This window comes from Urocitellus parryii, chromosome 3, assembly GCF_045843805.1.
Source record: "Urocitellus parryii isolate mUroPar1 chromosome 3, mUroPar1.hap1, whole genome shotgun sequence".
Taxonomy (NCBI): Eukaryota; Metazoa; Chordata; class Mammalia; order Rodentia; family Sciuridae; genus Urocitellus; species Urocitellus parryii.
Genome location: NC_135533.1, coordinates 219766626 through 219790059, shown reverse-complemented (window position 1 = coordinate 219790059; position 23434 = coordinate 219766626). Strand labels below are relative to the sequence as shown.

General features: G+C 63.5%; 2 protein-coding genes and 1 non-coding gene across 4 annotated transcripts; 2 read left to right on the top strand and 1 right to left on the bottom strand.

The window, feature by feature from the left end:
- Positions 1-7: 7 nt before the first annotated feature.
- Positions 8-2484, top strand: LOC113200510 (complement factor D). The gene is made up of 5 exons (XM_026413967.2): positions 8-806; positions 1227-1383; positions 1476-1620; positions 1828-2085; positions 2278-2484. The coding sequence occupies exons 1-5, from the start codon at positions 752-754 to the stop codon at positions 2437-2439; spliced, it is 777 nt and encodes a 258-aa protein (XP_026269752.1). The 5' UTR covers positions 8-751; the 3' UTR covers positions 2440-2484.
- A 1409-nt stretch (positions 2485-3893) lies between these two features.
- Med16 (mediator complex subunit 16) lies at positions 3894-22859 on the bottom strand. Of its 2 annotated transcripts, none has more exons than XM_026413914.2 (15): positions 22792-22859; positions 21683-21832; positions 21023-21130; positions 20694-20863; positions 18668-19099; positions 17918-18023; positions 16182-16337; positions 14874-15085; positions 14183-14389; positions 12878-13088; positions 11164-11297; positions 7678-7870; positions 7094-7310; positions 5467-5550; positions 3894-5223 (listed from the first exon to the last, which is right to left on the bottom strand). In XM_026413914.2, the coding sequence occupies exons 2-15, from the start codon at positions 21813-21815 to the stop codon at positions 5097-5099; spliced, it is 2490 nt and encodes an 829-aa protein (XP_026269699.2). In that variant the 5' UTR covers positions 21816-21832; positions 22792-22859; the 3' UTR covers positions 3894-5096. The 2 variants fall into 2 exon arrangements, with proteins under 2 accessions (XP_026269699.2, XP_026269700.2); XM_026413915.2 differs by having other exon boundaries at positions 22802-22850.
- Positions 22860-23164: 305 nt separating this feature from the next.
- Positions 23165-23271, top strand: LOC113200536 (U6 spliceosomal RNA). The gene has a single exon (XR_003303064.1). It is a non-coding gene; the product is annotated as a U6 spliceosomal RNA (small nuclear RNA).
- Positions 23272-23434: the final 163 nt, after the last annotated feature.

The window sequence follows — 23434 nt, the reverse complement described above, 5'->3', positions numbered from 1 at the left end:
AGCCCTGAGACTTTGGCTGTCCTGATGATTTAGAAGGGCCCAGGGAGCTGCTGGAGCAAGTCTGGGGACCCTGGGACCACAACAGGGGAGTCTGGTGAGGAGAAAAGACATCAAAGAGAGGAGAAGCCAGAAGCAGACACCTGATGTTGGTCAGGCACCTGGATCAAGTCACACCTGAAGGCAGACCATGAATTTTCCATTTACTCTTCTTAATGAAAGCTGTGCCCAGTTTGACTTGGTTTTTCTGTCACTCATACCCAATGGTCTTTTCATCTGCTTCGTATGTGCCACCTTTCTAATAGTCCACTTGTTGGGGTTTTAGGCCCCAAGGCCACAGGGATGGGGACAGGACTGCTGGGTGACCTCCACCCCCAACACCTGACCTTCTCTCCAAGTTGAAGGAGGAAGAAAGGGGAGGGTTGGACAGATGAAGTGGGTTGTTTACAAACCACAGCCTCCGGGTGCTATTGTGAAATCTGGGGCTGGAAGGACACGGGTCAGGAGTTGAAGGGACAGGGGTTCAGGGGACAGGGGCTGAGGGTCCATCCCCTCCTCTCCTTCTCCCGCCCACCCTAGGGGCCAGCCCCCTGCAGAGTCAGCAAAGCTGTGTGCTCTGGGTCTGGGGAGAGCGAGTTCCCCTTTCCCTGCTGGCCAAAGCCCAGCTGGCAGATGGTCAGCTCCGCCCCTCCGCCCTCATAAAAGGGCCCAGAGGCCCCTGCCTGGTCAGTGTTCAGGCCACCGTGGTGTCATCATGCCAGGCTCTACGTGCCTGGCGTCTCTGGTCCTCTTGGGGGCCGCAGTGTGTGGTGAGTGGACCTGGGGATGTGCCCAGCCGCCGATGGGGAGCCCACCAGGCCTGGGGGAGAACCCTGGAGTTGGGGCCAAGGACTCGCCAAGCACTGGGTCTGGTCTGAGCCGCCTCAGAGCAGTGAGGCTGAAATTCTGCAGCGAAAACGTGTCCTTAGTGCCGGCTGGCCGGCCGGCCGCCGGGGGATAAGGTTGGCCAGCTCCCTTTCCAGGTTTAATTCCAAGCCCTCGGGTCCAGGGTGTGGGGCTGGAAGTTGCCCCAGACCCCCTCACTCCGTAGTGTTCTGCCTTGGGCACTCTCTGCCGCTCCTGGGGCCCCACATGCCAGAGATGAGATTTCAGTTGAGGCGTCCATGGGTGCTGGCGTCGGAGGCTGGGCCTCTCTGGGGCGCCGTCCTCATGTCCTCTCGCCCCCACAGCGGCCCAGCCTCGCGGTCGGATCCTGGGCGGCCGGGAAGCCGAGGCGCATGCGCGGCCCTACCTGGCGTCGGTGCAAGTGGACGGCAAACACCGGTGCGGCGGCGTCTTGGTCACCGAGCAGTGGGTGCTGAGCGCTGCGCACTGCCTGGACGACGCGTGAGCAGCCACCGCCGGCGGGCCGAGGGACGGGTTTGCGGGCGGGTCCCGGGAGGGGCGGCCAAGGCACTGACCTGGTCCCGCGCCCCCAGGGCCGAAGGGAAGGTGCAGGTGCTCCTAGGTGCGCACTCCCTATCACAGCCCGAACCCTCCAAGCGCCGGTACGACGTGCGCCAAGCGGTGCCCCACCCGGACAGCAGGCCGGACACCATCGACCACGACCTCCTCCTGCTGCAGGTCGGCGCAGGCCAGCCACGGTCTCTGTTGCTGCGCTGGGACGGTGTCCCACCCCGCTCTGACCCGCTTCCCCATCCCCACTCCAGTCACCTTCTCTCCGGTGGCGCCGAAACCCCACTCCGCTGCGCGCCCCCGTCGCGTCTTAGCCGCAGCCTCGCGCTTCGGCGCCGGCGCGCGGCCCTGACGTCCACCTCTGCCCCATTCCAGCTGTCGGAGAAGGCGGCACTAGGCCCGGCCGTACAGCCTCTCGCCCTGCAGCGCGAGGACCGCGACGTGGCGCCCGGCACACTCTGCGACGTGGCCGGCTGGGGCGTGGTCAGCCACGCTGGCCGCCGGCCTGACCGCCTGCAGCACGTGCTCTTGCCGGTGCTGGACCGCGCTACCTGCAACCTGCGAACGTACCACGACGGCGCCATCACCCCGCGAATGATGTGCGCGGAGAGCAACCGCCGCGACAGCTGCAGGGTGCGCGGGAAGGGGCGGGTTAGGAGAGAGGTGGGGCCCGGGACGCGAGTCCAGGGACGGACGAGTGAGACCCGGGACTGAAGGGCGTAAGGGGAGGGAGGAGCGGCAGAGACGCGGCAGGAGTGTGGCTGGCGGGTGGGGAGAGCGGAGGGCGGGCGGGCCCACGGCATTCACGCTCCGCCCGCCCTGCAGGGCGACTCCGGAGGTCCGCTGGTGTGCCGGGGAGTGGTCGAGGGTGTGGTCACCTCGGGAGCGCGCGTGTGCGGCAACCGCAAGAAGCCGGGCATCTACACCCGCGTGGCGAGCTACACGGCCTGGATCGACGGCGTGCTGGCAGAGGGCGCGGAGGCCTGAGCGGGCCCTACGGCGCGGGGCACGAGGAGAGGGTAATAAAGAAGTTCGTTCCTATGTCCAGCATCTTTACTGAGCACCTGCCCCCAGGGAGACGCCCAGGGGCGTCCCCCAATCCCGGAGGCTCTTTCAGCACGGAAGCTGTCGGGTGTGGTTCCGGCATTGACCACACGGTGGCGCCCTCGCCCCTCCCGGGAAGCCGAGTGGTGGGGTACCCCTCTCCCACCAGCTCCCATCCGGCCCGCCCTCCGCTTTCCAGCGAAACGTGCAGGGTAGTTATGTGGCGGTGACTCAGAGACCGCTACAGTTGTTGCCTCACGACCTGCTGCGTGTCCCAAACGGGAAACAGGCTCAGGGGTCACACACACTCCAGGAGGAGGCATGGCTTTGAAGCCGTGGGATGCTGCAGGGCCACGTGATGAGGAAGCTGGGGTGTCCAGAGCAGCCTGTCTACTGGGGCCCCGTGTAGCTGGCAGCTCTACACAGCCTGCACCTCTAGAGACAACGGGGAGGTGACAGGACAGAACTCGGGCCCAGGCCACCCAGAGTAGCGGTGAGGGAGGCCCACAGCAGCAAGCTGGATATACAAAAGGAAGATCATATGGTTTCCTTTTTGTTGAAAAGAAGACCTAGGGTCTGAGAGGAAGTCCCGGACCGCGCTGGGAACGGGAAGACCATATTGGAATCCGTGTCTTGGCTTATTGATGCTATGGAATGTTCACCCAGGAATTCTAGCCCTACACCAGTATCTGTAGAGCACCTACTGTGTGCCAGCCCTGGGACGGGGGCCAGAGACACAGCTGAGGTCTGGGCCCACCCTGAGGGGCTTGGCAAATCCTCCACTGTGTGGCATGTCATTAACGTGGCTGGCCCTGCAGCTGCCCAGCCGTCAGCCCGGCTCGGGGTGGCAGCAGGCAGTACTAGGTCTCCCAGGGAAGCTGCCAGCCTCAGGGGACTGGGGAAGACAAACCCTTGTGACAATGTGAAGGCGCCCACAGCCTGCAAGCCCCCTCCTGGACACATGCCAAGGGCTGGTGGTCTGAGATCCACTTCCCCTGAACTCCCTGATACCTTGTGGCGCCGGGCCGGGTGGCCTGGGAGGTCTTACTCAACAGCCCTGGGGCCAGGGGCCTTCAGAGCCCGCCTCTCCTCCCGGCCAAACCAACTGAAGCCCAGCAAGGGAGCACCCCGCCACATGCTGCCACTGCTACAGGCCCTTTTCCCAGGGCCAGCGTCAGCCCAGTGGCCTGCGGCCACAGCCCTGAATCACAACAGAGACAGGGCCAGCCCGTCCAGCTCTAGACTCCCTGGCACCTTAGTCCCATCCTGCCATCAGTCTTAGCTCATGGAACATTCCAGAAAGAGCCGAGGGGTCAGGCCCCACAGTGCTCTCCCACCCCACCTTCTGGCCGATACTGGGCCAGGTGCCCAGGACAGAGAGGCTTGACACAGCAACATGAAATGGCAGTTGTTCATCCAGGGACATCAACTCTCTTGGGCTTAGGGCTCCTGACTGTGGGCAGGGGAAGAGCCAGGAGAGAGGGGGTGGCCCAGGCCAGCCCCACCCACTGCACCCAGGCCTCTGCAGGGGACCTGGTATCATCTGCAGGTGTCTGCTGGGCGGCCCAGGCCAGGGAGGATGCCTGCTGGAGGGAGGGGCCGGGTGGAGGCCCTGTCCATCAGGCAGTGGCCTGGGCACTGTCGCCCACCCCAGGCGGCACCTTGGCCCAGGAGGCTGTTGCCTCACTCTGGTGGAGGCCAGCGGGGATGGGGTCTGCTGCCACAGGTTGCCTAGCACCAGGCTCAGGAACCCCCGCCAGGCGAGGGACAGGCCAGGACCAAGTGCAGACAGCCATGCTGAGTTAGCTGCTGCCCTCCTGGAGCCTTCCAGAAAGAAAACAAGCAAACCAATTATCACTCAGCAGGCAGCATGTCTGCAGGGCCTGCCCACCTGGGGGCAGCTGGCCCAGAGCACATAATGGACAGAAATGTTCCTTGCCAGAAGGCAGAACCCCTGGGGCATGAGGCAGAGCACTGGGAACCAGGGCCTGGGGCTAGCAGCACCAGTGCGGGGGAGGGGCTGGGGAGAGGAGGGCAGAGCCCAGGGCAAGGACACACAGGGATGGAGGCTCCAGGCCTTCCCTCCACCCTCTGCCCCTTCTGGCCAACACAGACACCAGGGCCTGGTGGGCGTCCATTTGATGACCGTAAATGCTGGCTGACCTCAGGACAGAGCAAGCGAGATGCCCCAGTGCGGTGCAGGGGCCCACAGTAACAACCGGGCCCGGGGACAGAAGGCCCGGCTCAGCCCTGTCCCAACCCCTGCTTGGAAGGGCCTTCGAGGAACAGGAGGGAAACAGAGGCAGCATGTGGCCTGCAGCAACTGGCTGGTGGCCAGCAAGTCCCCAGGACAGGGCCTGTAGCCCACTAGTCCTGGGGCAGGGACCAGGCACTCGGGGTGCTGGCTGGGGAGGTGCGGGGTGGGCGGTCCCAGAAGCCAAGGCCTGATGCCGAGGGGCCCGCCGACAGGGGTGAGGGTCCTCGTGCCTCCAACAGCCCCCAAGACAGGCAGGGAAGGAAGGGTGTCCAGCTCTAGGGCCCTGTGGGGCCAGCACCATGGAGTCCACCCAGTCTCTACCCAGCCCACTGGGCAGCACCGCTCAGGGGCAGCTGGGGGGTGTCCGCCGCCAGAGCCCCCCACACAGGCAGTTCTTGATCCAGCGCTGCTCCCACTGCTTGACCGCCGTGGTCTTGTTGGGAGACCTGAGCATCGTGACGCAGCCGCACCTGGGGGCAAGCACAGGCCGGCTACAGGGTGCCTGTCGTGGGCCTTCCCAGCAGCCCAAGGCCTGGCCCGCGCCCATGGGTGACCCAAGGGTCCCAGAGCACTTGGACCTACTCTCTGGTCACTTGGTGGTAGGTCATGCTGAAGGTTGTGCCCACCACCCTGCGGCCAGGCAGGACCTCCGGAGGCCACTGGCTGGGACGCAGCCCCCAAGAGGGAAGCCAGGATGCAGGCCTGGCGCTCACCTGGTGCAGGCCTTGCACTCCTCTGTGGGGTAGGCGCCCAGGTGCAGCCGCCGCAGATGGTCCATCTTAGGCTGGCCCGGTGCTCTGGGGACGGGAGGGGAGGCATGAGGGCCGGGGCACAGGGCCAGACGGGGCAGGAGGGTGAGTCCACAGGTGGACAGTGGGTCTCCTCCCACCATCAGGTATCAACCCTGGGACACCAGCTTCTGCCAGCGGCCAAGTGCCCTGAGCACAGGAAACAGGCCGGCACCCGTGGCCTTCCCAAGTGGGTGGCCCTGCACTTGGTGGCATGGGATGGCACGCACACAGGTGGAGCACAAGGACACTAGTACACGGGCACAGAAATGGTGACTGCCACCACCCAGAGGCTGTGGCCATTGCCGTCCCCCTCCTTTCCCCTCCTTCAGTGCCGAGGGTTGAACCAGGCCTGGAACTTGTGACCCTCCGGCCTCAGTTTCCCAGGTGACATCACAGGAGCCTGTCGCCCTGCATCTGGGGAGACTGAGGCCGGAGAGTCAGAGTCTCGGACCCTCAGGAGGCACCCGCCACGTGACAGGCCTGGGCCTGGGACCCCTTGGAGTCTAGGCTGGGAGGACGGCTGCGGGGCCATTGGGCACAGACCATCTGGGCTGGGCAGGGCACCGGGAGCCGTTGGGGCACGGGAGTCCGGTGCATGCTGACAAGGACCTGGCTGACAGGGGTCTGAAGCGTGGGCAGGGCACTGGTGGTACCCACAGAGGGCAAGACAGGCCAGGGGGGCAGTGCACACAGCTGCCCAGGCACGCAGGCCCCAAAGGCCAGCACCCCGCATGCCCCAAGAGCCTGGGAGCAGCACTGCCTGAGGGGCTGGGACGGCCCTTCAAGTGGCTTCTGCAGAGCTGGGTTAAATTCTCTAGAACAGAGCTCCAGAGGGGACCCTGTGACAGCCTGCCCCGCACAGCCCCGCCCCTTTCTCCCAGCCCCACCCTTGCCTTTCCCTGAAACCCAAAGCCAGGCTCCAGACCCCCCCCCCACGTGAGCACCAGAGGACCACCAAGAGGGCTGGCCAAGCCTGGCAGCTTCCCGGGTGGCCACAGCATCCCCTCCCTGTCACGCCCTGGCCTTTGTTTCTATATCTACATATTTTTTATGCTGGAAAAAACCCTCCAATTTTATGTCTATTAAAGAGAAAAGTAGGGCTCCTTCTCCAAGACACTGACATCACCGACAACCCGTCAATCTGCGCTGCTTCCTGTCCAGTCCTAGGACATACCTGTGTCCTGCCTGGCCAGCGGGGCAGCAGGAGCCGCCCTGTCCACCCCTATGCTGCTCAGTCCCCAGCACTATTGCTCAGGGAGCCTCACAGCTTCCGCGGTGACCAGGATTTGGGTGGGGCCTCTGAGTGGTCTGGGTCCCCACCCAGTGACTTCAGAAGCTTGGTCCTCTCACCTACTCATGGAGTCAGGAGGTCCCCTGGGTGCCACTGCCCAGGACAGGGCTGGCTCAGCACCAGGTTGGACCCCCCACACTCCAGAGGCCAGCCAGGGTGGCATCCTGCACACAGCGAGATGGCCAGCCCAAGAGGGGTGCAAGGGTGTGAGCGGGCTGGGGAGGCCCCCTGGAAGTGGCGGGCAGGGCTGCCACTCACCTGGAGAGGCTGTCTAGCTGCAAAGTGGTGGCACTGCCTGGCAGCGTGGGTGCCCTGCCGAAGTACAGGCGTAGGGGTTGCTTGGGCTGCAGGCGGCTGACCAGACCATCGCTGACGGGCAGCCAGTCCAGGCTGGGGACCAGCAGCTGGCTGGGCAGCAGGCAGCACTCGTCCACTAGTGCCTCATCTGGCTCGCTAGATGGGCCCTCGTCTCGGCCTGTGCGGAAGTGGTCTCAGTGACCAGTTGGCCCACAAGGCCCAGGGGACATTCAGGGTGACCTGGAAAGCTCCTTCGTGCCCCTGGCCTCACTAGCCTTTGTGGGGCAGGGACTGCCAAGTACCCTCCAAAGAACTCTTCTGCAAGCACCAGTGCCCTTTCTAGGCACTGGGAGCAGAACCAGTACAGCCGCCTGATGGCTGGCGCCAAGGGCTGCCCAGCCCAACTGGACCTGGCAGGGCTGGGCTGGCTACCCGAGGGACTCAAGGCGCCTTTCTGCCTACAGGAGCTTATACTCTGGCAGAGCATCTCAACTAGGGATTGGACTTTGGTAGGGAGACAGGACTAGTAGTTGGGGGTGCCTCACAACAGATCCAGAGCTTGGTGAGCAGGCGGAAGAGCAGGGACATGCTGTCCTGGGTGTCCGAGGTGGCTGTGTACACGGGCAGGCAGCTGGGCTTCAGCAGGCCCCAGATGCGAATGACCACCATCAGCTCCCGCAGCATGCCCAGTGAGGTGCCATCCCGCAGGAAGCTGTGGCCTGGCCGCAGGGGGGAGCCCTGCCGGACAGAGGTACTGGGTGTGACCACCAGACCTGTGCATCCCCAGTAGGCAGTGGGGCCCCCAGGCCCCTGAGCAGCGTGGCTGTAGAGATGAGCAGGTGAGGCTACTGGGCACCCACCCGAGAGCGACCAGCCCCGGTGCCCACTGTGTTGAGCAGGAGCCCTGAGGAGGCAGACCCCACAGAGGAGCCAGCTCTGGGGTTCCTGGGGAGCCTGGTGCCTTGCTGGGGAGGGGAAGGTAGGCTCCTCAACCTGTAGGCAGTTACAGCACCCCAGGGCAGGGAGGCCTCCCACTGTGCTCCCCTGCAGTGAGGGCAGAGCCCCCAAATCCACAGGGCAGCAGCTGCATGCGACTAGCTGGGACTTGGACTGATGTTGAAGCCCAAAGGACACCAGGAGTTAGTTGGGATTAGGGTGCTGGAGGATGAGGAGACTAGGGAGGAGTAAAGGGAAGAAGAGTTGGAAAAGTTGGGTTGGAGCTGCAGCTTGGAGGAGGGGAGGCAGAGGCGTGGCTGGGGAGGAGGCGGGGCTTGGGGGAGGAGAGGCAGAGGTGTGGCTGGGGAGGAGGTGGGGCTTGGGGGAGGAGAGGCAGAGGCGTGGCTGGGAGGAGGCGGGGCTTGGGGGAGGAGAGGCAGAGGTGTGGCCGGGGAGGAGGCGGGGCTTGGGGGAGGAGAGGCAGAGGTGCGGCTGGGAGGAGGCGGGGCTTGGGGGAGGGGAGGCAGAGGTGTGGCTGGGGAGGAGGCGGGGCTTGGGGGAGGGGAGGCAGAGGTGTGGCTGGGGAGGAGGCGGGGCTTGGGGGAGGGGAGGCAGAGGTGTGGCTGGGAGGAGGCGGGGCTTGGGGGAGGAGAGGCAGAGGTGTGGCTGGGAGGAGGCGGGGCTTGGGGGAGGGGAGGCAGAGGTGTGGCTGGGGAGGAGGTGGGCTTGGGGGAGGAGAGGCAGAGGCGTGGCTGGGGAGGAGGCGGGGCTTGGGGGAGGAGAGGCAGAGGTGTGGCTGGGAGGAGGCGGGGCTTGGGGGAGGAGAGGCAGAGGTGTGGCTGGGAGGAGGCGGGGCTTGGGGGAGGGGAGGCAGAGGTGTGGCTGGGGAGGAGGTGGGGCTTGGGGGAGGGGAGGCAGAGGTGTGGCTGGGGAGGAGGCGGAGCTTGGGGGAGGAGAGGCAGAGGTGTGGCTGGGAGGAGGCGGGGCTTGGGGGAGGAGAGGCAGAGGTGTGGCCCGGGAGGAGGCGGGGCTTGGGGGAGGAGAGGCAGAGGTGTGGCCCGGGAGGAGGCGGGGCTTGGGGGAGGGGAGGCAGAGGTGTGGCTGGGGAGGAGGCGGGGCTTGGGGGAGGGGAGGCAGAGGTGTGGCTGGGAGGAGGTGGGGCTTGGGGGAGGAGAGGCAGAGGTGTGGCTGGGGAGGAGGCGGGGCTTGGGGGAGGAGAGGCAGAGGCGTGGCTGGGAGGAGGCGGGGCTTGGGGGAGGAGAGGCAGAGGCGTGGCTGGGGAGGAGGCGGGGCTTGGGGGAGGAGAGGCAGAGGTGTGGCTGGGGAGGAGGCGGGGCTTGGGGGAGGAGAGGCAGAGGTGTGGCTGGGGAGGAGGCGGGGCTTGGGGGAGGGGAGGCAGAGGTGTGGCTGGGGAGGAGGCGGGGCTTGGGGGAGGGGAGGCAGAGGTGTGGCTGGGGAGGAGGCGGGGCTTGGGGGAGGGGAGGCAGAGGTGTGGCTGGGAGGAGGCGGGGCTTGGGGGAGGAGAGGCAGAGGTGTGGCTGGGAGGAGGCGGGGCTTGGGGGAGGGGAGGCAGAGGTGTGGCTGGGAGGAGGCGGGGCTTGGGGGAGGAGAGGCAGAGGTGTGGCTGGGAGGAGGCGGGGCTTGGGGGAGGGGAGGCAGAGGTGTGGCTGGGGAGGAGGCGGGGCTTGGGGGAGGAGAGGCAGAGGCGTGGCTGGGGAGGAGGCGGGGCTTGGGGGAGGGGAGGCAGAGGTGTGGCTGGGGAGGAGGCGGGGCTTGGGGGAGGAGAGGCAGAGGCGTGGCTGGGGAGGAGGCGGGGCTTGGGGGAGGGGAGGCAGAGGTGTGGCTGGGGAGGAGGCGGGGCTTGGGGGAGGGGAGGTAGAGGTGTGGCTGGGGAGGAGGCGGGGCTTGGGGGAGGAGACACAGAGGTGTGGCTGGGAGGAGGCGGGGCTTGGGGGAGGGGAGGCAGAGGTGTGGCTGGGGAGGAGGCGGGGCTTGGGGGAGGGGAGGCAGAGGTGTGGCTGGGAGGAGGCGGGGCTTGGGGGAGGGGAGGCAGAGGCGTGGCTGGGGAGGAGGCGGGGCTTGGGGGAGGGGAGGCAGAGGTGTGGCTGGGGAGGAGGTGGGGCTTGGGGGAGGAGAGGCAGAGGTGTGGCTGGGGAGGAGGTGGGGCTTGGGGGAGGAGAGGCAGAGGTGTGGCTGGGGAGGAGGTGGGGCTTGGGGGAGGAGAGGCAGAGGTGTGGCTGGGAGGAGGCGGGGCTTGGGGGAGGGGAGGCAGAGGTGTGGCTGGGAGGAGGCGGGGCTTGGGGGAGGGGAGGCAGAGGTGTGGCTGGGAGGAGGTGGGGCTTGGGGGAGGAGAGGCAGAGGCGTGGCTGGGGAGGAGGCGGGGCTTGGGGGAGGAGAGGCAGAGGTGTGGCTGGGGAGGAGGCGGGGCTTGGGGGAGGAGAGGCAGAGGTGTGGCTTGGGAGGAGGCGGGGCTTGGGGGAGGGGAGGCAGAGGTGTGGCTGGGAGGAGGCGGGGCTTGGGGGAGGGGAGGCAGAGGTGTGGCTGGGAGGAGGTGGGGCTTGGGGGAGGAGAGGCAGAGGCGTGGCTGGGGAGGAGGCGGGGCTTGGGGGAGGAGAGGCAGAGGCGTGGCTGGGAGGAGGCGGGGCTTGGGGGAGGGGAGGCCGAGGTGTGGCTGGGGAGGAGGTGGGGCTTGGGGGAGGAGAGGCAGAGGCGTGGCTGGGGAGGAGGCGGGGCTTGGGGGAGGAGAGGCAGAGGTGTGGCTGGGAGGAGGCGGGGCTTGGGGGAGGGGAGGCAGAGGTGTGGCTGGGGAGGAGGTGGGGCTTGGGGGAGGAGAGGCAGAGGCGTGGCTGGGGAGGAGGCGGGGCTTGGGGGAGGAGAGGCAGAGGTGTGGCTGGGAGGAGGCGGGGCTTGGGGGAGGGGAGGCAGAGGCGTGGCTGGGGAGGAGGTGGGGCTTGGGGGAGGAGAGGCAGAGGCGTGGCTGGGGAGGAGGCGGGGCTTGGGGAGGAGAGGCAGAGGCATGGCTGGGGAGGAGGCGGGGCTTGGGGGAGGGAAGGTGGGGAGAGGAAGAGGTGACCTGGAGGTGGGGCTCGACATACCTGGTTGGGCAGGCTAGCCAGGAGATAAAGCACAAAGTCGCCGACCCACTGCAGAAGCTGCTGCAGCGCCTGCAGCGTGTTCATGTCTAGGACAAACTCCTCAGTCTTGAGGTTGATCATAACCTTGTCGATGTCTAAAAAGAACAAGGTCAGAGCAGTCAGGGTGGCCAGGTCCTCATGAGTGAACGCTTTGCCTGCTACCATTCAGGCCCTGCACCCCGCACAGACTGAACACCCACTGCTCTGGCCCTGGTAGGAGCCCATGCCAACATGGACGTGCAATGCAGCACAGCAGGGGCTTCAAGGAGGCAGGCTGGAGAGGGGCCAGCACCAGCTGCCTGCCCACTTGGGCCGCCTCTCAGCTGCTCTTGGCCTCCAGGCCTCCACATACTTGGGACATTGCAAATGCAGACCTGGCCCTGTGGGGAACATCATCTGGGCTCACAGTCAGGGCCACCAGCAAGGGAGGCGTCCACCTGGTCAGTGGTGGCCTAGTACCTATTTACACGCCACAGGTGTTTCTCAGGTGGGTCCTAGGGTGACATGACTCCCTCTGTCAGGAAGGACTGGCCATGAGCAGACCAGGGCAATCACAGCCACTCTGCATGAAGCAGCAGGGGTTGCTGGCTAACCTACTGTGCCCCTGCAGAGGGATCACTGAACAGTCACCACAAGGTACTGTAAAATGACACCAGGAGCCAGGCATGGAGGCCACACCCGTTATCCCAGTGACTCAGGAGGCTGAGCAGGAGGATAACAAGTTCAAGGTCAGCCTCGACAATTTAGCAAGACTGTCTTGAAATATAAAACAGAAAGGGCTGGGATGTGGCTCAGCGGCCAAGCACCCCTGGGTTCAGTCCCTGGTATCAATAACACTGATAATACCAGGAGGAAAAGCCTCTTTTCCACTTCCTGCCATATCTGTAGTGTGAGCTTGTGTGATGCACTGGCACCTGGGGGCTGGTGTGTGCACGGGGTTCCTGGGGTTGCCACTCACAGAAAAAGGCCTGACCGCAGAGGCCAGGCCTGGGTATCGCCATGTGGAAAGGTGGCAGGCAGGAGACAGTGCCCCCATCCCCTAGGGAGGCCTGGGAGACAGAGGCTGCTGGGGCAGTTGGTCATACCTCTGTGCCACCACATTACAACAGCAGCCCCTTCCCTGCTGGGTGGTGACCCTGACGTGCCACGGGGTGATGGGGAACTTGTCTTCTAGGTAGTTCCAATTTCCTCTGAGGGCCACATGGCCACACATACTGTGTACTCAGCAGTAAGTCAGAAACCTGATTGTTTGGGGCAGTCCTGGGTGTGGAATCCCAGGCCCTGTGCACACCAGGATCTACTGCTGAGCCCCACTGAGCCCCAGCCCTGGCCTGGGAAGCCTGGAGTTTTAGAAGGGAAATGTTAGCTGGGTGCATGGCACAGACCTGTCATCCCAGCAACTCAAGAGGCTGAGGCTGGAGGATCTCAAGTTCAAGACTAGCTTCATCAACTTAGCAAGACTGTCTCAAAAATAAAAATAAAAATGGCTGGCATGAAGCTCAGTGGTCAGCCCTCCTGGGTTCCATCCCCAGCAACACACACACACAAGCACATCTGCTGTTCCTTGGCAAGTACCTATCACTGGGTTTTGTCTAAACTTTCCACCAAGAACCTGAATAATGTTACCAATGAGAAACAAAACAGGTCACAGGCCCTGTCCCAGAGTCTCACCCACCGACGTCAGTGATCTTGGCACAGATCTCGGTGAGCCGGTCACCAGGGCTCTTATCAGGGGTGTTGAGGAAATGTGGACACAGCAGAGACTTGAGCGTGGAGCTGACAGCCATCAGAAAAAGCTTTGTGTGGTAGTCGCACACGCGTGTCACCGTGCACGGCGAGAGCCTGCAGAGTGAGGCCTTCATGGCCAGGATCCGGGTGGAGAGCACCTGGGGAACGTGTGCAGGAGGGCAGGTGGGCTGAGGATCCCAGCTGGGCCTGGGGTGGACACACCCCAGAGCAAGCCAGTTGGCAGGCTGTAGCACCTCGGCTCGCCCACTAGCCTTTCTGGGCCTCACTCCCCTCAAGGCCAACTGAACAGTAGGAGGACCTGCCTCACGGGGTCGGCCTGGGACAGTTCTGTCCCCAGTGGGCACTCAGCGATGGTTATGACAAGGCATGGTTCTAGCAACAAGTGGGCGAAGCCAGGTTCACTGCTCGACAGGAGACTCAGTGGCAAGGAAGAGACCCCTGAGGGGGAGCAGAGTCAAAGTACCCAAGTGCTTGGCACACTGGCAAGTGAGTGGTCAGCTGCTGGCCAGTCTCCAGTGCCACCTGACGTCTGGGTTCCATCCCCGCTTCCTCCACTCTGTTTTGGTGCTGGGATGGAACCCAGGGCTGTGTGGACCAGCCCCAAGATGCCCTCCGGCCCCAGCCTCCAAGACAACCTGACCCGCTTCCCACCAGACCCTGCTGTGAGTGGGACCCTGCTGACCTTCTCTGGTTACTACTGGGCTAAAGAAGACCAGGATGTTTTTCTTGGCGCTGGGGATGAAAGCCAGGGCCTCCTGCACGACAGGACTGACCTGCCCCGCTGCCCCCCTGGGCTCTGGTGAGACCACAGCCTCCTGCTCCAAGCTTCCCCGCTCCTCCTGTGGCCACGTCTGAGGTGGCCAATGGCACACCTGGGACCTGGTGAGTTCTGGGGAAGGTCCAGAGACCTGGCTGTGAGCAGGGTCTGGAGGGAGGTCCAAGAAGGCTCACCACCTACTTTCAGTGTTTCACTTTCACAAGAAACTTGTGAAGGACCGGGGTATAGCTCAGGCAGAGCCAAGGCCCTGGATCTGACCACCAGACCCCACACCAAAAAAGCCCCCAAACTAAGGAGGAGGGCCAGAGAGCTCTTCCCAGGTGCAGGGCCCCACAGTACCCTAGCTATAGCACCTCACCTGCCTTGAACTGCAGACGCAGCCTCACTGCCCCAGGCGAGGCCCCCCAGATGACCTGCCCCAGGCGAGGCCACCTCGTGCCTCAGGGAGCCCACCTGCTGCAGGGCTGCGCTCTGGCGCGTGTACTCCTCATGCAGCTTCTCCACCAGGCTCTGCACCATGCCGGGCTGCACGTGCAGCAGGATGTCCCACCAGTCGTAGCCTGTCACCATGCAGTACTCGAGCAGGAACAGCAGGTGCCGCAGGGCCAGGGACACCTCCAGTGCGTGGCCCATGGAGGGCGAGATGCGCAGCATGCTTAGCTGCCAGGAGGGGACAGGGAGGGTCGGCCTGCGCCTTCCAGGCTGGGCTGCAGGCAGCGGGGGTGTGGCTCACCCTGGCCACCCCACACTCCAGGCCCCACAGGCTGGCCTCAGCCAGGCGCTCCCTCGAGGCTGCTGAAGCCTGGGGCACAGCTGGATGTCCAGGAGGCTCCCAGACCTCTCTGAGCTGAGCGCACACTCGTCTTGGGTGGGAGCCCGATGCCTGCCAGGCTTGGGGGCACCACGGGTCCCTGAGGCCTCGGGACAGGCAGTCTGACCGCTTCTGCTCCCTGGGTGCCCACTACGTGCCCACACGAGGCTGGGGCCTTTTCCAGGTCACCTGATGATGGGGCAGCGCCAGCTGGAGGCTGAAGGACTTGCCAGCAATGGTGAGGAGAACAGCAAGGGGACCCACCCCTGTGTCCCTCCTGCGGTGCTCTGGTCATCACGTCCCCAGCTCTGCAGGCGTCCTGAGGGCACTTACCTTCCCGTGGTTGTCGATGCCCACGAGGGCCAGGGAAGTCCAGGACAGCTGCATGGCCTTGAAGTGCACTGCAGGGCCTGTGGTGCGAGGGCGCTTGATGGCCGGCTCATCCACAGAGCGCGGGGTGGCAGAGCTGTAGAAGACCACCATGGTCTGCAGCGAGAGGCGGTGCACTATGTGGACGCTGCCGTCGTGGAAGGCCAAGGCCAGCCCTGGGGACACAGGTGGCATCAGGTACACAGGGGCAAGGAGCCAGGAACTGGGCTGAGAGCGGCTGCTGGTGGCCAGCCTACCCCTGGCAGCTGCTCTCCCCACCTCTTGCTACTAAATCCCAAGAGTCAGGCTTCGGGCTCAAGCCCCGAGGCCCTGCGCCAGGTAGCACCTGGGCTGGTGTGGCTGCCAGCGCCTTCTAGGGACGAGGCAGGAAGCCTCCATTAGATGGGACTTGGGAGCTCTGGACCTGCAGGAACCAGACACAGAGCCTCGTGGAGGTCCCTGGAGCCCTGGAGGGAGCCGTCCATGGTGGAGGCCAGCTGGGGCCCTCCGTGCCCGTCACCTGCAGCTGTCTTAGGGAAACCAGAGGTTTGCCCACAGCCAGTCCTGGCCCTGCCCATCAGGAGGGCAGGCAGTTCCACACCCATAGGCTTATAGATAAGAGCTGACATAGGGTCCCTGGAGGTGGCATGGATGGAAAACAAAGATTCTGTCTGTACTCTCAGCTCTAAATAAGAGGCTGTGAGACTGATGCAGAAATTATCATTGTCACTATCTTTGGAACTGGGGATTGAACTGATTCTACCACACCGTTTTGGTATTTGTTTTAGAACAGGATCTGGCAAAATCGCACAGGCTGGCCTTGAACTTGCCATGCTCCTGCTCCACCTCCCGCGTTCCGAAACAACTGGCGCGGCCACCATGTCCAGCAATCAGTGCAAACTGTGGTAAGTGCTCTTCTTCCCAGCCAATTGGAAAACAGAAGGAGCTGGTGGGCAGGTCTTCACCTCAGAGCTGAGCACACGGGCTTGTGCTGGACCGTGAGCCTAACTGCTTGGGGGCAGGCCCACAGGTGTGTACCCACAACCACAAGCAGGCTTGCTAGTGTGGCTGGTCTGGCCTGGGACTTCCCTGCCCCCCGCCCCGTCACGGGCTGATCCTCAACGTCAGATGTCCCACACACTAGCAGTGCAGGCTCAGCCAGAGCCTCCAGCCACTGGGCACTCAGACCCTGCCACCCTGCCGTGGGCTGGCCTCTCCAGGGAGCAGAGCCAGGAGGCCAGGCTCCCCCAGACCCTCCCAAGCTCAGCATACCAAGGCCGGGGTAGAACTGGGTGTCGCTGGCCACCTTGAGGTCAGTGTTGGTGAGAGAGATGGGCAGCTTGGGCAGTGCCACAGCCGACACACGGTCCAGGTCATTGGTGGCTGACAGGATCCGCCACTTGAGGATCATGGGCTGTTTGTCACCAACTGGAGCATTTGGGGGTGGGAAAGTGGAGGAGGAAAGTTGAGACCCGAGGAAGCACGTCCAAGCAGATCCGAGGCCTGGGTTCTGCCCAGACAGGATGCACTTCTGGGACTCACACAAGGAACGCACAGCTGGTGGTGGGGACACGCACCTGTCCTCAGATGGGACTGACCCAGCAGAGAAGCTGACCACCACCCCAGAGCCAGGCACAGACCAGCCGAGCTGGGTCTTTTGCTCCTCGACGCTGTGGGACCAGAACACGCCAAGGAGCCCACCACCCTCCAGGGCAGTACCCCAGGGACTGGAGGCCTGGGGCTGGGAGAAGTCAGGAGCCCAGGACAGCCACTGGTCACAGACTCGGGGAGGGGACAGGAGACCACAAAGGCTACACAAGGGACCCAGTCCTCCTGCATCCAAGGCCCCCAGCTCACTGGGCTGCATGGTGTGTCTGGCCCTGACCTCTGAACAGCCCCAGGCTGGCGGGGAGTTCAGGCCAGCACTGTACCCAGGGAGTGGCTAGGCCCAGAGTGGCCAAGACTGCCAGAGGTCAGTCTACCTGTGGCCGTCCACCCTGTGGAATGTCACCTCGTGCTGGAAGACCTGCCTGCTCCCCAGGTGCTAGCCATGGTCCCCAGTCTAAACCACAGGGCACAGCTGGAAGGGGCTGAGCCACCTGTCCCCCCAGTCCCCATTCTGGTCTGCCCTGAGCCAGGACAGCCTGGGCCATGGGCTGGACTGCAGCAGGTGATGAGGGAAGCGTGGGACCTCAGGGCCGCAGGAAAGAGGTACAGGACAGCAGGCAGGCCCACTGTGGGGAGGTGCCTCGGGCCCAGGGCCGCAGGTCTGCCTGGCCTGGCTGCAAGTGCCCCCCAAGGCTCTTGGAGGACAAGGGGCAGGAGAGGGGCGGGGCCAGCTGAGTCTGCCAGAGGCCCAGCATGGCCCTGGTAGCCCTGCCCACCAGGCGACGTGGTGTCAGCCACTGCCCAAGTGCCCAGGCTGCCTGCGCCCTCAGACACCCGGCCACAGCAAGGAGTCACATGACCACCTCCCAGACTGGCAGGAGCCAGGATGGTCTCATGAGCAGCTTCTGCTCGGCACACTCAAGGCTGACCACTCTAGGGTCCACTAAGGCCAACGGGAATGCATCTCCCTCCAGGGCAGATGAGCCTGGAACCCAGGGCTGACTGGGTGGGTGGTATGGACATCCGTGGCTCCCTGGGGCTGTGCTGGGAGGGCTCCCCGGGGAGGGCCCAGGCAGCAGGAGGCTGGGTCGTGTGCCCTGGACAAACAGCAAGCCCAAGCCTCGGCACACCAGGGTCTCTGGAAGATTCCATGACGTTCAGCATATAGTCTCCTGTGGCTACAGGCCCGTGGATGATGCTCCTCTGCCCTGCGCCTGTTCCTGCCCATCCCCACATGCCCCCGGGACCTCTGCAGGAACGGGTGGACAGCTCTGCCTCTTAGCCGGTTTCCTTCCCCAGAGACCAGGATGAAGGCCCCTGCCTCGAGGTGGCGTGAGAGGACAGAGTTGAGGGCTGGGAAAGGCCCAGGCCAGACCTGCCCAGGGCCCAGGAAGACTCACCAGCAGGAGAGATCTGCTGAAAGATGTTGTTCACGGGGAGCCCCTCCTTGCGCAAGGACCAGCACTCCACGAGGCTGCTCGTCGGGCTGGACGCACACAGGAGCACCTGGGGTGTGGCTGGGTCAGGCATGGGGACAGGGCCTTCCGAGTGTCCCTCCCAGCCCCAGCACCTCACAGGCCTGTGAACTGGGCCCACACCCTGGAGCGAGGCCGCACAGCACAGGACCTCCCTGAGGAGGGCACAGGGAACCACACAGGGGCTTCCAGACTTTTGGGGCCCACAGGGAATTCAGGTGACCTGGGGGATCAAAGACACGCAGTCCTCGTCCCTGGGGCCTGTGCTGTGTTGCTTCCTGGGGCAGAGGGGCTCTGAGGCCCTGAGCGGGGGTCACCCAGGGTCACCACAGGGACCTCCTGAGAGGAGGCAGGAGGGTCAGAATCAGGGAGCCTGGAAGACACGGTGCTGCTGGCTCTGGGGCTGGAGGAGGGGGCTGGGGCCCAGGGCTGCGAGGCCCCAGGAGCTGGAGGAGGGGACCAGGACTGTCCTTCCCTGGGCCTCAGCAGCTGAAAGCGGGGGATGAGGACTCTTCCTGGGGTCACAAGACCTGGAGCAAGGGGACAAGGACTCTCCTTGGGAGACCCGGTCTGCTGCACCAAGATCTGGGCAGGAAGGCCCCAGTCAGCTCCAGACTCAACCCGAGGGACAGACCCATGCTGCTTATGCCAGAGAGCACGGTGGCGGCTGCTCACCTGCTCGGACATGTCCCGGGCCAGGAACTTGAGGTGGGTGATGGCGGGGAACTTGTCCTTGCGACTGAGGTCTGTGGTGCAGCGCATGAAGAGCGAGGGCAGGATCTCTGTGTCAATGCGGCACTTCTCGCTGACCACGCTCACGCACACCTTGTAGAACTGCACGGGCGAGGCACTGCTGCCATCCGCGGTGGCCACCACAATGTTGCCGCCACCGGTGAAGGCGATGTCAGCCAGGGCCACGCGGCCACGCAGCCGGCACAGGCTCTCGGTGGATGTCAACACCTGCCCGCTGGGTTTGAGCAGGGACACTGTGACCAGGCCGCTGACGGTCACGGCGATCCAGCCCTCCATGGGCTTGCCGCCAAACAGCGTGAGTGACGGCGAGAACTTGACGCGGGAGAACTTCTCACCGAAGCTAGAGGCACCTGACTGTAAGGGAGAGGCGAAAGGCCTGCTCAGCCTAGGGTCTGCCTTTCCTGACCCGACAAGCCCCTCTGGTCACTGCACCCACAGAAACACCAGCACACTGGAAGGTGGCCAGAGTCCCCGGGCCTGAGCCCGCTGCTGCCTAGCCACGGGAGCACTGCATGATCTGGGCCTCTCTGAGCCTCAGTGTCCTCTGCTGCTGACAGAAGCAGAACAAGTCTTTGGAGAACCGCTGTGGGGAGGAAACAGGTGAATGTACACACAGCGTCATGACTTTTCTCTGTAAAAGGCCAGACAGTCCCTGCTGCAGCCCCCGGGCTGTTTCTGCCTGTGTAGGGCAGAAAAAGCCACAGACAGAGACACTGTCCACAAACAGGAGTGGCTGTGTGCCAGCAAAGCTTCATCTAGAGAGGCAGGTAGGGAGCCCAGCACAGTGGCACCTCCTGCTACCCCAGCCACTCAGGAGGCGGAGCAGGAGGATCCCAAGTCCAAGGCCAGGCTGGGCAACTTAGCAAGACCCTGTCTCAAAATAAAATAAGAATTTTCCAAAAAGGGCTGGGGATGCGGCTCAGTGGTAGACTGCTTGCCTATGATGTGTAAGGCCCTGGGTTCAATTCCTAGTACTGCAAATAAAAAAAAGAAAGAGTTCACAGGTCACCGGGTACAACCAGTCCACGTGCGGTCCACAGCCCCGGGCATACCACCTGTACTGGTAGGACATCCGCCTTCTGGCTCGGGCGGTGTGCTCTGGGAACCGAGGGCCCTGGGTGCAGCGGGACTCCAGGTCAGGTGGCCAGTCTGCCTGTAGGATACACTAAGGCAGGTGACCACGTGAGGATGGCCCCAGCTGCAGCGTGGCTGGGCCTGAGGACCTGGTGAGACTCAGTGAGACCCAGACATACAAGTCACAGTGACCCAGGGACAGGAGAGTCAAGGACAGCAAAGTTTAGAGATGGATCTGGGTGCAGGGCTGGGGAGGGATGGGGCTGCTTGAGGGGGCAGGGTTACCTGGTGGGAGGCAGAATGTTCTGGAATCAGAGGGAATGGATGCCCTTTGTGGAAACATGAAACACCTCTGGACTTTACGTTTTACACAGGCGAGTCACGGACTGTGAGGATCGGGTCTCAACAAAACTTTTCTACGGACTGTGAGGATCGGGTCTCAACAAAACTTTTCTAAACAGGTCAAAGAGGTCTTGAAAGTCTCGCGGAGGCTGCACAGGCGCAGCCAGGACAGACTCAGGGAGCGGCAGGGCACAGGCCCTGGCCAGCCTTCTCATCATGTCCCCAGGATGATTCCGCCCACCAGGAGGCAACTGGCACAGAAGCCTGGAGCGAGCAATGACGAGAACGTCCCGGGCCCCAGCGGCCCCACTCCTGACTGGCTAAAGCACAGAATACAGAATTCAGAACGTCACTGATCAAAGGTCAAGGGTGGGCTGGGCTTTCGGGACATGGCCATCCGGGAAGTGGGTGGCTCACTGAGGACAGCGGCCATTGGCTAACAAGCAGCCTGCTGAGGACCAGGGCTGCAGGCTCAGAACACACCAGGTTGGAGCACAGGGGCTGATGCTGCTCGTTCGCTCAGGACACCCACCTTCTCCACGTGCAGCGCCAGCTTCACACCATTGTGCAGCCAGGACAGGGCCACGATGGGGTCCCCCTCCACCATGCTGCCCAGGCAGCTCTCCCAGCTGTTGGCCAGGTGGTCCGCCATGCTCCAGCACTTGATCTGCCCGTCGGCATCAGCGGAGAGGAGCCGGGAGCCTGTGGGAACAGGGCGTCAGGAGCCCTCCACAGCGACAAGGGTTCGAGAAGGCAGAGCTGAGCAGCCGGGCCCACAGTCAGGGCACAGAAGGCCTGTGGGAAGAGTGGTAGATACTCTGGGACCGGCCGGGCCAGCAGTGCCCCCTCCCTGGTGCTCACCTGACTGGTCCCACTCCAGGCAGGTGATGGCCTCGCGGTGCTGGGAGCTGACGGAGTGCACATCCCAGGGGTGCTCTGTGTCCAGGATGTGAATCGTGCGGGTCAGGTCTGAGGGTGAGAGCATGAGGGGCAGGTCTCACTTGGCCTCCTCCAGCCAGCAGCCAGCTTCCGGGACCTGTGGCCTGGGGGCTGGGTGGAGACCCTGTGGGGAACCCCAGAGAACTGGACGGGAAACACAGGACCACAGGAGCTAACAGTGGGTGTCTCGCGGCCAAAGAACTAGGTGGCTCTTTTTCAATGCCCTGAACCCGTGCTTCTGTGACTTCCCCCCACAAGAGCACATGGCCAGAACAACAGACAGTGGGGGAAAGTCACTGCACACCTCAGAAGCTATCCACAGCCATGTCAGGACACTCAGCCCAGAACCAGGCTGAGTGTCCTACAAGTGTCCTTCAGTGATCCCAGCCCAAGTTCCATCCTTCCACTCATGGGGGAGGGCAGCTCCTGCACCAGGTGTGGCACCAATAACCCTCTGGACCCCAAGCGCAGACTGCTATAGGGCAGGGGAAGGGCTCTCTGCCAGGTCTGGTCAGCAGAGAGCCTGAGGCAATGTGCTGGGAGCAAGGGTGACAGTGTGCAGGTAGGTGGGCAGGGGCACACCCTGGTCATCGCTGCGGAGGTCCGTGGTGAAGGCAATGAGGTTGCGGCAGGACCAGGCACAGGCCAGGGGCACTGATGGGCAGTGGGTGCTCTTGGGCCACTTCTCCCACTCACAGACGTAGGCCAGGTCCATCGTGCCACTCACTGCTCCTGCAGAAAGGAGGTCGGGCTTGCCAAGGGCTCCAACTGAGTGGTTCTGGGACTGAGATGGCCAGGTCCCTGAACTTGGCTTCAGCGTGAGCACCGGAGGAATGTAATTCTCCGTTTTATTCAGATAGGATCTCTATGCTGCCCAGGCTAGTCTCAAACCCCTGGGCTCTAGTGATCCTTCTGCCTCAGCTTCTCCCCCAGTAGTGACAGGTGTGCAGCAGCACCTGGCTGAGGACTCAGGTTTCAACAGCAAGGTAGGCCTCCTGGGGAAGCAGTACCTGAATGAGGCACACCAGAGGGAGGAGGGTTCAGCTGGCAGGAGTAGCCAGGGCAAAGGCCCTGGGGCTGGATCACACCTGAGGGATGACAGCAGGAGAGCAGGGAACTGCTCCTGGGCCTTGTGGGTGCCAGGAGGCCTGGCACCTAGGTAGGTTTCAACATGCCCACAGGGGCCTTCTAGGGGCAGACTTGGAGGCCCAAGGTGCAGCCCTGGACAGGTCGGGTGACTGGGCTGGTCCAGGTAAGCAAGGACAGGGGTGTAGACACTGAGAAGTGAGTGAACCCTGTGTCTGTAAAGGCTGACCCAGGGGCGCACGAGCTGGGGGAGGGGCTGGGCAGCCGAGCCGGGGCTCCTAGGCTCTGCCGGGCCGGCACCCGCGGTGGAGCCCAGGAGAGCGGAATGACCACCACCCCATTTTCCTCTAGCGCTCCCTCGGCTCCACCGAGATGCACCCACACACCCTTAACAGTCTTGCAGCCCTGCCCCCAACTCCGTTTGACTTCAGGCCCGGGAGCCGGCCGGCGCACCCTCGGGGTGCGAGGACCCCGCCCCCGTGGCATCGTGGACACCGCCCCAGAGTTCCCCCGCAGCTGGGGACCTAGCACCCTTCAGCTCCAGCCCGCCCTCTGACCCCGCAGGCCCCGCCCCCGACCTCCAGGCCCCGCCGGCCCCCCGCTACCTGTGCCCACCGGCTTCCGCTCCGCCCGCCTCACGCTACGTGCGGCCGCCCGCCGCCGGCTCCAGGCACCCAAGAGCGCTTCGCAGAGACTTCTGGGACCGCGAAGGCTCTGGCTCCGCCCCGCTTCCGGGTTATTTGCATAAAGCAATTCCTAGTAGGCCTTGTGCTGAATTTAGTCCGAAAAATATTATATTTAGCTAAAAAAAAGATATTTTGTCATATCTTGACCATAATTTCATTTCCTTGCGCTGATTTCGATGTAATATACTAAAAGGATTGAATAATTGTTAAATTTTTTTTTAGGAATTTCACCTTCACTGTAAAGTGTTTGAATATCTGCCCTGTAAATACCGAAAAGGAGGGAGGCTTGATCGTGCTCGCTTCGGCAGCACATATACTAAAATTGGAACGATACAGAGAAGATTAGCATGGCCCCTGCGCAAGGATGACACGCAAATTCGTGAAGCGTTCCATATTTTTGGTGCCTAGTGTTCAGGCAGGGAACCCGGAGCCCCCTTACAGGCGGTCTCAGCTCTTCCCATTCCTTTTCTGTCTCGGTGGGGAACCCGAGGCTCCGTTGGAGGTCCGGGTGGGGAACCCTTTAAGCCGGGTGACATCTTAAAGTGAAGCTCTGGCACCCTCA